This window comes from Phoenix dactylifera, chromosome 1, assembly GCF_051530095.1.
Source record: "Phoenix dactylifera cultivar Ajwa chromosome 1, Ajwa_hap1_PhDact_Kaust_v1.1, whole genome shotgun sequence".
Lineage (NCBI taxonomy): Eukaryota > Viridiplantae > Streptophyta > Magnoliopsida > Arecales > Arecaceae > Phoenix > Phoenix dactylifera.
In genome coordinates this window covers 14,119,035-14,132,523 of record NC_143190.1, presented here as the reverse complement: position 1 = coordinate 14,132,523, position 13,489 = coordinate 14,119,035, and the positions used below count along the sequence as shown (strand labels likewise).

The following is a 13,489-nucleotide window of genomic DNA, read 5'->3' as shown; positions in this document are numbered from 1 at the left end:
ACCCTTCTTCATGCATTGGCTTGTGGTGGGTGATTGGACAACATGGGATATATGGTCCATATGAACCTGTTTTTTTCAATCACCTACTTGATTCCTAATCAAAGTATCGAACAAACTTGTATTTCGAGACCAAAGACAATATCATTAATAACTTGATTTGATCTATGCCACGAGCCTACTTAACAAGCTGAGCCTAATCTACATCAAGCTGCACAGAATGTACCGTAACAATTGGTCTTCTATTTTAGCCATTTCCCAACATGATACAAGATATTCTTCTAACTGCAACAATAATAAAACTGTATGACATAACATTTCCTACTCGATTATAATATTAGGCTTATTTTAGCTCTTTCCCAGCATGATATAGGATTTTTTTTTTGTCTAACTAAAATGGTAGAGTTTTCTTTTGGAAACTATCGCTCAATGCAACACAAGATATATTCTATCTAATTGCAACAAGAAAAAAAGTTATAATTTTTTTTTCTAGATAAAAGGAAAGAGACCCATTGTCGCTATAATTACTTAGAAGTAAACAGACTAAGGTTCAAGCTTAAAATCTTTTGTTGCTAAGAAAATACTGAATCTACCTGACTACCAAATTGAGTTACTTATGCAGTAATTTATACTATATTAAGAAATATATTGTTTTAGATTCCATGTGTCAAAATTTGTAACTAAAATAGGCTCCGTTCCATTCTCTACAAATATCTAGCAAAAGAAAAATATGCACACCTTTTTATTTTTCTATTTCTAATCTACATGATTTCTCTCAAGCATTCCAAAGCAGTTGTACTTCATTTTAAGTAATCTCTGTCGATCTCTTATCCACATCCTTAATTTTTAAAATTAAAATCAAATAAATGCATCGATACTCTTTATTTAATTCATATATTTTCATTCTTAGTTTCCAATTCTTTAAACATGATAATTTCAAAATCATGAAATATTATCTTGATTCCGCCAGTTAACTTTCACAGCGAGAGCACCTCTCCTATTTTATCTTAAAACAGGTTAGGCCTATTGCCTTGCACAAACTCTTATTTCTCAATCCCAATCAAACTATACTTCTCTCACAAAACTTCTCAAAGGTTAAGCCATCACTTAAGGGACTAAAGAGAGAATGTGGTGCAGGGTGGAACGGCGGCTATATAATATATTCAAAAAATCTATACTGCAACTCTGTTCCTCTCTCGATACAGCCTATATAAAAAATTATAATTTTTTATCATTATGCAAATGTTACTGAGCAGCGGATGTTCCTCCTTTGCAGATCCCCACCACGGCTGTCTCTTACTTTAAATTAACTTCCAAACAACTCATAAAACTCCTGAATTGTTCAACTCTATCTAATGACTTGCGTCTTTTTAAATTGATATTAAATATCTAGTTAAATTCTAAATCTATCACATCCCTGTAGGACAGTAACTTCTTGTCGGTGAGACAACTTAAGATATACCGCCAGGTTGACTTCCTCTACTCCAACCTCTCCCAATTTCGAAGAAAGGGTCAGGGCCTGAAGGAGGCCGGCCATATCCACCACCGAAACGGAATCCCTTCTTGCGGCTAGCGGAATCCTTTGGTCAGTTATTTATTCAATAGATACCCCCGGATCCAAGGAACGGTCTAATAAGAAAACAACAAGCGACGCCGACGAGGGAGATGGCAGCGACCTCATCCTCCTCTCTGACGAAACCACTCTCTTCCTTTTTCTTCTCCTTCACATATCCCCGTTGAGATATTTTCTTCTTTTCTTTTCCTCCCCTTGGAGACCTTTGATCTGTCTCCCTTCCAATCGAAGCAACCGTGATATGGCTTCTCTTTTGGTTGCTCTTCCATTGCATGCTGCTTTCGGTCGCTCAAAGGTTTTTTTATTTTTTTTTCATTTATTTAGAAGTTATTGCCTATACTTTAAGATGTTGAGTCGTTTTGGCGATTCACGCATTCGATATTTGAATTTTTTCCCTCAAAAAAATCTTTTTTTTTTGTGGTTTCTCTAAAAAGTCCTGGCGTTACTAGGTGTTAAAGATTGGGCTTTTGTGGAATTGGTTTCTTGGCCATTTTTTCCCTTTAGAATTGATAAACCGGATGGTTTGTTTTTCTTCTTCGACCTCTTGTTTTGTTTTTCCCAATCACAGCTTTTCAAGAGAGTATGTGATTTCGCGACTTAATTAGGTTGGTTTGGAAGTCTTTTTTATCTTGGACTCTGGTTTTATCTTCACATATTATTACTTCTTTATACAACAATCTAGAAAAAGGAAGGCTCCGCTAAATTTGACACTCGTTGGGAAGTCCCTGAAGCTGGGTTTCTATGATTCGGATGAGCCAATGAGAGCTGTTAAACTGTCTCCTAACTGTGCTCTGCCTTTACCGACACTTTATTTTTTTGGTATTTAAAGCCTAAGCTTTGTAACTTCGTGAGGGCACTGAGGAAGGAAAGGAAAGATATGAAGATGGGGATAGCCAAGAATGGCAAGCAAGCCATGGATAGCAAGAGATTAGTTTATGATGGATTTCGCTACAAACTGCTTCTCATGCTAGGAAAAGAATACCGACTTTTTTTTTGAGTAAAGGACTTATGAGTAAACATTTTTTTTGGTAATAAAATTATGAGTTATCGTTAATAGCTATCACTACTTATGACCCCTTATAAGGTGGAAATGGCACAAATTAGCGACTCTATTAAAAGAACTGATATAGTGATGCCTGATAAACTTTTGGACATTTACCATGCCTTTTGTATCCTATATATATACGAAAAAAATTCTAATTTGGGTATGCATGCAAGGTATTCTTTAGAAGGCTCTAGATACTAGATGCATGATGGGGTCATGGCTAACACAGTTTCCTGGTCTTGTTATGGAGTTTTTGCTTTATGTGCACGCCTTTTGCGAAATGCTGTTGATTCCTGGTCAAGAAGTTTTATTACCATTAAACCTAAAGGACTTGTTCATGGGAAGAAAACCTACCTTTACGATGTACAATCTAAGCTTATGAAACCAACGTCTTTGTTTTCCCTAGACCTTGAAATAGTTGGATGAAGATGGAAGTGTGTAGTGCTTTTTTTTTGTTTTATTTTGTTTTTTTTTTTTTTTTGGTGGGGGGGGGGGGGGACCGAGGGGATGTGGAAGTACAAGGAAAAGATATCATTATAATATTTAAATTTGATTGAAGTTCTAGTGCTAAGATTTACAAAGTCCAATCTCAATTATTTGTGATGCCATACACATAAAGGAACTTTCATTTTGATTATGAATTGCATTAATCCCCTAGGAAGTCATACGATGATTCGTAAACTATTTTATTTTTTCATCCTTTTCACTTTGTTTCTTTCTATTTGCAGGTATTTTGACCAATTAGGACCACTTTTGAAAAATTTGAAGTGCCCTTATCTTGTACATGACAATGGTTAATTCAATTATTGTGGAGTCATCAACTGAACTACAAAATGCTGAGCCTTTAGGAAGATTATCTATACTTTCCTATGGTGTTGGTCACATGCTAAATGACATCACATCAGCATGTTGGTTTACGTATTTGTTGTTATTCCTGACAGATATGGGACTAAGTCCAAGGTATATATTTCATCTGGACTTGCATATCTTTAATTGTTTTTTGCTTGGATTTCCCCTGAGATCCTTTGCCTTGACCTTGATATGCATTTGCATTTTTGTACCGTCCCATGGAAAAATATGTATCCAGTTACTCTGATGGAAGGATCGTTTGGCTCAATTGAAACATTAATGTTCCTTCATGGTATGATGTATCATGATATGATAGGTTGGTTCATTCATTATTTGTGTTGTTCTAGCACTTGCATACTTAGATCTACATTTCTGATTTTTTAATTAATCAAATAGAAAGGGGTGTCCAAGAGGGCTCCCAACTCACTTCTTGCCCAGATAGTATCTTAGAAAGTAAGAACAACTGTAATTTGTAAAGTTGTGATGGCAACTGTAATTGCTGCAGCCCTACAGCCATTTCCTTTTTTTGCATAAGCCATAAACATGATTTTTCCCTTGCTTGATAGTATGAAAATTTTTTGAAAGCAATGTCCGCCATCTCGGTACCGGACCTTATACTGATGCCACACTAGCATAGTGTCGGTATGGTACGGTACGCAGTTTTTTGGCATATTGAATGTCAGTACGCCACCGGTACGGTATAGTACGTCCGGTATCGTCCGATTCGGTACGGTACGGCATACCATGTTTGAAAGAAATTGTTGATGGAAGTCTTTTCCTCTCTAGTCTCTTCCTATTTATCTTATGTCTCTACAAATATTGAATGGGTAAATCTCATGGCATAACAGACTTAAGTGAGCTGGATGTCGGAGCATCTTGCAGCTTCCTCTAATGAAATCCTGCTTATAGTGATTCTTTGCTACTTAATGAAGATATTCCAAGAATGATATCTCTTGAACCCTGGCAGTCACTAGACCATAGCACTTTGCTAATATTATATATGAGGTCTTCAATGCTGTTAATGATCATAATATTTACATAATTGTGTACATTTTTTTGTGAGATAGTTGTTTGGTGGATCCCTTGATTATCATTTATTGAGTCTCTACTATCGATAATTTGTGTAGCCAACTTAGTTTTTTTCCCTGCACTTATTTATTTATTTTTAATGTGGAAGAAATCTATTGCAGAATAGAGGTTCTATACCTTTGAATCTTATCTGATACGTTTGGGCAGTCCTTATGATTTGCAAAATGGTAATTTTGTCCCATGAGATCGTTTTATTTTATCTAATTTACCCAAATAATTATGTATTATGGGATCTGAACTGTCATTTTTGGTACCCTTCCTTATGGGGCGCTTAACATGGAAAGTGGAAACTTTGGTCATCCTCAACATGTTTTCTTTAAATATCTTACACCAATGACTGTTTAGGTAGTTTCTGGACTTGTGTGTTTCTTTCTTGAAGTTAGTTTCTCTCCTGGTTGCTTTCTGACTCTTGCTATTCTATCTCATAGAACTTCTAGCCCATCTTCTGCATTGTGATCTGCTCTGCAATTGGACATGTTAACATTTCGGTTATAATATCATGTTTGTTTAGACACTAATGGATTTGCGAGCATTTTTTTTGTGTGTGTAAAAATCTTCCAAATGCTGTTTTTATTGTTCAGCTTCCATGTAGCAAGCAAATTAAACCATATTTGAGTATAAATGCATTCTTTCCAGTCCTGTGTTATCTCTAGTTTTTATGAAGACAACTTAGGAAGGTGCATTATTAATTGGTCACCTTCTAATATTGTATTTGGCTAATCATATATACAGGGATGCAGCCATTGTTATGCTATCCGGCCAAATTGCTGATGCCTTTGCCACAGTATTTGCTGGAGAGCTGGTATATCATAGATTTTCATTTTGACAGCATTTGATATCATAGACTTTTACATTTTTAGATGCTCTTAATTGTCAATATTCTGATCTGGAAAACCTTGGGTACGTTTAGCTCTATCGGGTCAGATATACTTGGGATAGTCTGATTTCTTCCGAACCCTTTAAGAAAAGTTGCTCTTTTACACGATTAATGGATCCAAATCAGATATATGATGAATAATAACAAAAAAAAAAAAGGAGCGTGGAGAGTGGAGATCTTGAAGACATTTCATCTAACATTATTGAGTTCATAGGTGCTGCTGCTTACTTTAGAGAGGACACACACACACACACACACAGATATATATATTTCTGTTAACCCAAATAAATATTGCCGTATTTCCTACAAAAGTGACTTTAAGCAAAAGGTCCTTGGATGATACCTAGAATACACCATTGACAAGGACTATTTAGTTCTGTCATTCTGTTAGTCAATATTCAAAGGTCAACATCTTCATTGTTAATTTGAATAACTTGTCCCTTGTGATGTCTTTTTCTGATAAATAAATTATTCACATCAGATAGACCGGTTCGGGCACTTCAAACTATGGCATGCTGGAGGATCATTTTTGGTTGCCATTTCTTTTTCATCCGTTTTTGGTGGCTGCCTTCCCTGCAAAATCTTGGGGACTAATTCATCTACAGTACAAACTATTGGGTATAGCACATTTGCTGCAATATTTAACGTGGGTTGGGCTGCTACCCAAGTTTCACACATGTAATACTATCTATTTTTCAAAATTCTATTTTCATTCTTTTCTATCTGTCTTTATTTTATCCATACAGTTAAACACATTACGCTATTTTTCTTTGCTGTTCAAGGTCAATGGTAAATTGCATCACATTGAATCCAACAAGCAGAGTTGCACTTGCAAGCTGTCGTAATGCCTTCACAATGGTCATAATCTCTCTTAGTACATAAATTTTTTCATGTGCATCCTTTTTTTTTTGTTTTATGCCATATTAAATTAAAAAAATTCAAACTAAATTTATTGGCACTCTATGGTTGTTGAAGGTATCCAATCTCAGTTTATATGCAATTGCTTTAGCTGTATTCAGTGTATATGATGCCAAACAATCTGCTGATGTTAAGATTGAGGTATGTTCATATGTTGCTAAATATCCAAATCTTTTTTCTCTGTACATTTTTTTGTCTATTTCATCTTTTGTATTCCCTTGTTTTGACCAGTACCGCTGGATTGCATACCTGTCGATTTTCATTGGATGCTGCTTTGTGGTCATATTTCTCATTGGAACCAAAGAACCGGAGTAAGTTGATGGTTTGTAAACAATAATTTAAGTTTTCTCTGGTCCTAGGTTTAGTTTATCAGATGAGTCATAATTTTCAGATCTTTGTTTCCTACTTTTTTTCCACAAACCAAATGTCTATGTTCTATTTTCATTGTGTAGGTTGAAGCTTCAAGTCCAGTGTAAAGATCTTTCTAGAATTTCATGGGCCCACTGGTTCAAGAAGGTTTTATACTATCAAGTTGCTCTTGTTTATATGCTTACTCGACTAGCAACCAATGTTTCACAGGTTACAATACTTTCCAACTCCATTCGCTTTATCAATTCACTGGTGATAATGAATATTGTAATATATGCTCTGAGCAATATAGAAGTTTAGTATACACTTGCAAGGTATATCTTTGTTGCCTTCTATTATATTTTAACTGTTCACCTCATTCTATTTTGTATACATCAACCATGAGGATATTAAAATCTATGCAACTTTGTTACGCTTTTTCCTAGTTCATCAAGGGCGTATGCACGCCTTACTCTCATTTCCCTTCTTGACCACCTAGTATATAGTCTGTTTATTCATCTTGTCCTTTCTATTGTCTCAATATATGGCCCCTTTTCTTCATACTTCTTTTCATATGGTAAATAGGCAATTTGACAGATCCTATATTCGGATTTTTTTTGACTATGAATACAGTACCTGTACATACTCAAAGCTTCTGCCATTTTTGTTGTTGTTGTTCTTTTATTAGTTGTCTCACCTTTTCTTTTCCTGCTGAGTTTGTGTTCTGAAATACTGGTTGCTTAGCTTCTGGAACGTATCCTTTCACAACAAATGAATTTAACTTTTTCTTTCTAACAGTCTTTTTTGGCCATTCAAAGTACTATGATTTAAATTAATCAGGGCATTGTTTAGTTATTCTCGTGAGCTGGAATTCTTTATTTTTTATCAATATTTTGTTAATGGTGTTTTTGCATTGATAGATCTATAATGGGTTTTTTCTTGTTCTTTCCCTCATGGTTTCTATAATATAGTGTCCAGGCCAATAACATATTCCCACATCTTATGTTTTTTATTCCTTAATTTTTTTTGGATTTTATTAACTTGTGGATTCCAACAACACCTATTCAAATACTTTATACTTGTTAATAATGCTTAGTCAAATGCATCAGGGAAATACTGCAATCTTATTCAGGCAGAGTTAGAACCTTGCAAATTTCTTATTTTCTCATAGTATTTCTGGTCTTTGTTCAGGCACTTCTTGCATTCTATGTCATTGATGACTTGAAAATGAATCATTCTTCAAAGGCCTTGGTAAGCATTCAAACTTTTGAGCAGTCACATATACTAGAGAAAAACTTAACAACAGGATTTGAGCTAATATTTAACTCCTGCTGCATTTATAGTGGCCTAAATAGACTAAAGTGCCACATTGTTAATTAATATTTGAGATACCTATAAAGGATTAGCCAAAAATTTCAAGGTATCTCACCTATTTATGTTTAGGAAGAATTTCATCCACTGAATTTCATGGCAATGCACTCAAATATTTGTCGATCATGTTAAATGTGTGGATCTACAATCATGCCCATCATGCATTTTGATGACTTAATTCTAGCAGTTAAGATTTTTGAGCAAAAGTATGTTTTTTAACCGTTCTTTTCAGGTACCTGCCATTATCTACATTTGCAGCTTCATGGTATCTGTCATGCTTCAGGTCTTACTATAGCATCATAATCTTGTACATCATTTGGTGCTAATAAGTAGCCTGATGTTTCCAAATAATAAACTTTGTAACTGCATATAGGAGATTAGATGGACTGGTTGGCGCCTTAAGGCCTTCTTTACTGGTGGGGCCATTTTCTGGATATTTTCTGGTGCAGGAATTTTTGTTCTTCCGAGCAAGCTCCAGAGTTTCATGTATATTCTGTCAATCACTATTGGTGTTGCCAATGCATTAATGATGGTGCGTTAATGAATCACATGCTCTAAAAATTTTAACTTCCTGGTCATCATCAACTGAATCAATCTTGTTAATATTGTGCAATTATCATCTGAGCAATTGGAAAATTATATTTTCAAGTCTCTCAATGTTGTTACTTGATGTGCTCAAGATGATATGGCTCCAGCAGACTGACATCTTGTGAAAAATTCCATGAAATTAATAACGTGCAGAAGTTGATATTTGAAATCACTACCTAATGGATATTTTATGGGACATTGTTTGGTAATTTTCCTTGAAAGCAGGTGACAGCAATTAGCATGGAAAGTGTCCTTGTTGGGGAAGACTTGAATGGTTGCGCTTTTGTTTACGGATCACTGAGTTTTCTGGACAAGTTGTCATGTGGGCTAGCTTTATATGTTCTTGAATCATATCAAGGTATATCAATTACTCGGTCGCCTGATATTATAGAATATATTATACCTCAGATTTCACATTTTTATGAATTTGTCTGGAAGACACTTTTGAGTATATATATACAAGTAGTAGTGTGTTGAGGGCAAAGTATTTGACATGCTAGTTCTGTGGTCCTTCACTGGGCTCTTTTCCAGTGCATAGTATCATCTGTGCACCTCCATTTCCCTGTTAATAGTATTTTCGTTGCAAAAAAATAAGAATCATATTGTTGCAGATAGTGCAAGCTCATGTGGCTGAATATCACTCATTTAGCAATGAAAGTTTTTTTTTTTTTTTTTGCTAGAGTGATGAAAGTTTTAGAAGGGTATTTTTAAACCTATGTTGCAATTACGAAGTGGCATCACTCTACGAGTAGTCTGTTTTATTATGGATAAAAAAGCCATTAAAGTGGATTATCACTTCATGTGCAAAAGTTTGTGAACAGTGGAAGTTCTTTCATCAGGTTGGTGGACACACTCGACGACAGGGTAAACCAGACATCAGGAACGTATCAGTAAATGATCTTTTCTCAATATGGTTTGTGATGACATGCATGCCAGCTTAAGGGTAGCATTGGTTCACATTTTGTTTGGTGGGGTTCCTTACTGTTGTCAAAATGATACTTGTGTGTCACAATGGACCTCATATGCTTAAGATCACTCAGGTCTATGCTTTAGTTCCATTATACAGTGACCCCATATAGTTGTGACTAGGCTGCTGGTCACTGGTGTGGTACTCTATAATCAGATTTACGAGTATCTTATGTCAATTGACACCTTGCCAAAAATCGGCCATAATCATGGATATTATTGAACATTTGAGATGGTTGCTAGTATCCTCATTCACTGGTTTTTGGCTGTGATTTCATTTAGAGCTATGAGTTCATAATAACTCTTAGAGCTGCCTTAAAATATTGTCCTTAAAACTCCAAAAACTATATGGACATATGCATAAACAAATATTTGTATACTGAGGTAGATCATTTTAAGCTTCTTAAAGCTGATCAATGTTAGTTAAATTTTTATTAATAAAAAAAATAATCACCACAAGACTAGAGTTTAGCCCTTTTCTCTACAATGCTGGAAAGGCTATCTGAGATTTTTAACAACAATATGAAGTTTTTTATTTTTGCTTTTATTTTTTTGTTGCAAGTTTGATTGCATGTTTTTGAGGTCATTCTCATTACATCTGCTGGGACAATGTACAACTTTCTGTAGAAGGAGATTTGCTTATTTCATGTTCATTGTTTATCACTTTGTCAAAAATTTTATAATATGCTTTCCCGAGATGCCAGAAAAAACTCAAGTGGAATTGGTATTTTCGGCTAACAAGCTCAACCCTTTCTCTAGCAGGCGTGCCGGCTGCCATGGACAATCATGTAGTCACAGCAGGTCACTTTTCAATTAGCAGATGCGGTCTAGGACTCATTCCTGCAACTTGCGCACTTCTTTCAGCAATTATAACATATACTATAAGGCTTCCTGACCGTTCAAGGACTTTAATGGAGCCTCTTCTTGTGGGATCATAGGAATCTTGAATTTGGAACTTTTCTGTTGCAATTTGATTGAAAGATCAGATAATGAGATTGGCGGTGCTTCGAGGCATATTGCTTCGGTCCAGATTAAAGCAATTTAACAGATTGGTCTCCATACTATCTCATTCTAAGCTCTTGTAACCCATCGTCTGCTTCCTAGAGTACCTTCATTTTGTATTATCATCAGAACTTTTGCAAAAGAAGTTGATGCCAGGAGTGCCACAAAAGCAGTTGTGATGAGGAGAGAGCTAATTTATAGCCTCACTTGCTGACAGACAGATCTGCACAGATTGAAATATTGTATGCTAAAAAAGTTCTGGATGATCTAACGTTACATTGGATATTTTACTTTTTTTGGTCATGTATTATATTAAACAACTTTGCTGTCCTTCATTTTTTGGACAGCCATGTACATTGTAATACAAGCACTTTGCATGATTTATTGCATATTTGTTTTGTGTAGTTTCCCATAAAAAAAATTTTCTTTATGTATTGATTTATTTATTTGATCACTTGTCTTAAGGGATACTGATGGTATATCCAGCAAGTGATGGCGAAACTGGGGCAGGAGTTGAGAACCTTGTATTACTAATTTTCCTTTCTGTTTTCTTTATCAACCGCATTGTTCCTGGGGTCATTGTCGTTGCCTCTGATTGATGTTGGAAAACCGCATCCAATTGGTTTAAGGACAGGCTCTTGCTTAGAAGCAAACCCTTCTTAACAGGATCGATGAGAGTTGCTATCTTTTTCATTACTTGATGCACGGTCACCCGATGTAGTGGAGGGTTCCACTTCAGTATCTGCTTCGATTCATGTGGCTACTATGGTCACAACTGTCATTTTCATGATTACAAGGTGCTCCCTTTATTTGAATACCCACCTACAAATTGTTCTTAATGGCCTCTACATCTTCTCGAAGGATTTTATTGAAGTCCATTCCTCTTGTTGCAGTTGGCTGTCTTCTTTTTCGAACATCTGCTTTATTCTCGTTAATTTTCTCTTTCTCTTCCTTTAATGGAGTTATTACAAATTCAATGAGTGGGAATTTGTTCCTATTTTTTTCTTTCTCAATTTCATTTTTTTCAATTTTTAAAAAATACTTCCATTTTTCTATTGTTTCGTAACTATATTTTCATAGTCCGGATCTAGACAAGTTAGCACGTTATAAACCTGCAGTAAATTGAAGCATAATCATCCAGATGGGCAGAAAAAGCCTTAAATAAACAAAACTGGATACTCGCAATTTTCTTAGCGTAGAGAGATGGATTTAGAATGCTTAAGAATTAAGCTCACCAGAGTTGGCTTCTATGCGATTCTGTAACTGGCGGTCTTCCAGTTCTATAAGCTGGGACAGATGGCTCCCAACTTTTCTTCTCGAAATAGAACTTTAGCAGCCAAAACTCCATAATGATGAGAGATGGAGCAATTTTATCGGCGAATACCTCAACAGCTTTCTGGATTTTCATCCAATGCACTCCTGCCACGTCAAGAACTTCTGGTGGGCCCCATAACTAAGATGCAGTCGAAAGTTCAGCACACTGTAATGTTGCCATACTAACTGAAGATGTTCTCTGTTTTGTTTTTTTCTTTTCTTTTGGGGGAAATGAAGATGGTGTAAACTTTCTCCCGAGCAGAGCAGAACAGAACAGAACTCCATGGATTGGAAGCCTGCTCACCACAAGTAGTAGAGAGGCTTACTGAAGGTTAAAGAAATATTCTCAAAGAGTCAAAGAAGAGAGATAAAAAAACTTTATTTGCCCTCTACCAAGTTATTGATGAAGCTAATTTTGAGAAAATTTTTAATGCCAAAACTTCAAAGGAGTCATGATAAATTCTTAAGAATGCTTGTAGGGATATTAACAAAGTTATGAAGGTGTGGCTCTAAATTTTGAAATTTTTTTTTGAGGAGTTGAGCATGAATGAAATAAAAAGAAATGGTGAGGAGATTGATGATGTTAGGGTGATAGAGAAAATTTTGCATTCTTTGACCCCAAAATTTGAGCATGTGGTGGTAGTCATTGAAGAGACAAAAGATTTGAGCACTATGACAATTGATCATTTTATTGGAATGCTACAAGTTCATAAGCATAGATTGAATAAGAATTCTTCTAGTTCTTTAGAACAAGCTCTTCAATCCAAGCTCTTTATGCAAGATGTCAAGGAAGAATGCCATATTACTATTACTCAAAGAGGCCAAGGTGAAGCTATGAGAATCGAGGAAGAAATTATAGAGGTTGTGGAAGAGATTATGGAAACTAAGGAAGAAGATTTAGTAATCAAGGAAGCAATTCCGGTTATAGAGGAAGAGGTGGAAGGCATGGTGGAAGAGGTCAATTATCATTTCCTCCAAAAGAAAGGTCAAGAGGCAATTTTAATCATCATTCTAATCAATAAAACTTTGATAAGAGAAATGTGCAATGCTTCAATTGTTACAAGTATGGGCACTATAGCAATGAATGTTGGGCAAAGCAAGGCAATAAAGTTGGAGAGCAAACTAATATCATTGAGAAAGAGAGTATTGATGGGGTGACGTCTACTTTGTTGTTGGCTCATAATGGGAATGAGAAGAATGAAAACAATGCATGGTATCTTGATACTGGCGCAAGCAACCACATGACGGGAAAGAAGGAATTGTTTGTTGATTTGGATGAAGTTATGCAAGGCTATGTTACTTTTGGTGACAACTTCAAAATTCTGGCATAAAGCAAAGGTACTATTCTCATCAAGCTGAAGAATGGCAATCATGATTTTATTTCCGATGTCTATTATATTCCAAATTTGCATAAAAATCTTTTGATCTTGGGTCAACTTTTGGAGAAAAATTATTGTGTTAATATGAAAAACTACTCTCTTACTTTGTGGGATAGTCATTGTAATTTAATTACTCATGTAAAAATGTCACATGGAAGAATGTTATCTTTGCA

The 13,489-nt window shown here is 35.4% G+C and overlaps 2 protein-coding genes across 7 annotated transcripts; both read left to right on the top strand.

Annotated features, from left to right (window-relative positions):
* Positions 1 to 1,478: 1,478 nt before the first annotated feature.
* On the top strand, positions 1,479 to 10,678 carry LOC103706582 (uncharacterized). Of its 6 annotated transcripts, none has more exons than XM_008790741.5 (13): positions 1,479 to 1,865; positions 3,344 to 3,575; positions 5,286 to 5,355; positions 5,912 to 6,108; positions 6,213 to 6,288; positions 6,406 to 6,489; positions 6,580 to 6,659; positions 6,801 to 6,927; positions 7,888 to 7,947; positions 8,300 to 8,350; positions 8,441 to 8,599; positions 8,881 to 9,013; positions 10,384 to 10,678. In XM_008790741.5, exons 2-13 carry the CDS (start codon positions 3,400 to 3,402, stop codon positions 10,557 to 10,559), a joined length of 1,389 nt encoding a protein of 462 aa, XP_008788963.1. In that variant the 5' UTR covers positions 1,479 to 1,865; positions 3,344 to 3,399; the 3' UTR covers positions 10,560 to 10,678. The 6 variants fall into 6 exon arrangements, with proteins under 6 accessions (XP_008788963.1, XP_008788956.1, XP_088577095.1 ...); XM_008790734.5 differs by having other exon boundaries at positions 10,381 to 10,678; XM_088720967.2 differs by lacking the exon at positions 3,344 to 3,575 and having other exon boundaries at positions 1,591 to 1,865.
* Positions 10,679 to 12,480: 1,802 nt separating this feature from the next.
* Positions 12,481 to 13,268, top strand: LOC103708097 (uncharacterized). Its single transcript, XM_008792878.3, has 2 exons — positions 12,481 to 12,894; positions 13,002 to 13,268. The coding sequence occupies exons 1-2, from the start codon at positions 12,481 to 12,483 to the stop codon at positions 13,266 to 13,268; spliced, it is 681 nt and encodes a 226-aa protein (XP_008791100.3).
* Positions 13,269 to 13,489: the final 221 nt, after the last annotated feature.

Coding starts and splice junctions, on each gene's coding strand:
- LOC103706582 (XM_008790734.5), top strand. CDS start 3,400: ATGACAATGGTTAATTCAATTATTGTGGAGTCATCAACTGAACTACAA. Junction 7,948..8,299: donor ATCATTCTTCAAAGGCCTTG/GTAAGCATTCAA, acceptor CGTTCTTTTCAG/GTACCTGCCATTATCTACAT. Junction 8,351..8,440: donor TGGTATCTGTCATGCTTCAG/GTCTTACTATAG, acceptor AACTGCATATAG/GAGATTAGATGGACTGGTTG.
- LOC103708097 (XM_008792878.3), top strand. CDS start 12,481: ATGAATGAAATAAAAAGAAATGGTGAGGAGATTGATGATGTTAGGGTG. Junction 12,895..13,001: donor TGGAAGGCATGGTGGAAGAG/GTCAATTATCAT, acceptor AATTGTTACAAG/TATGGGCACTATAGCAATGA.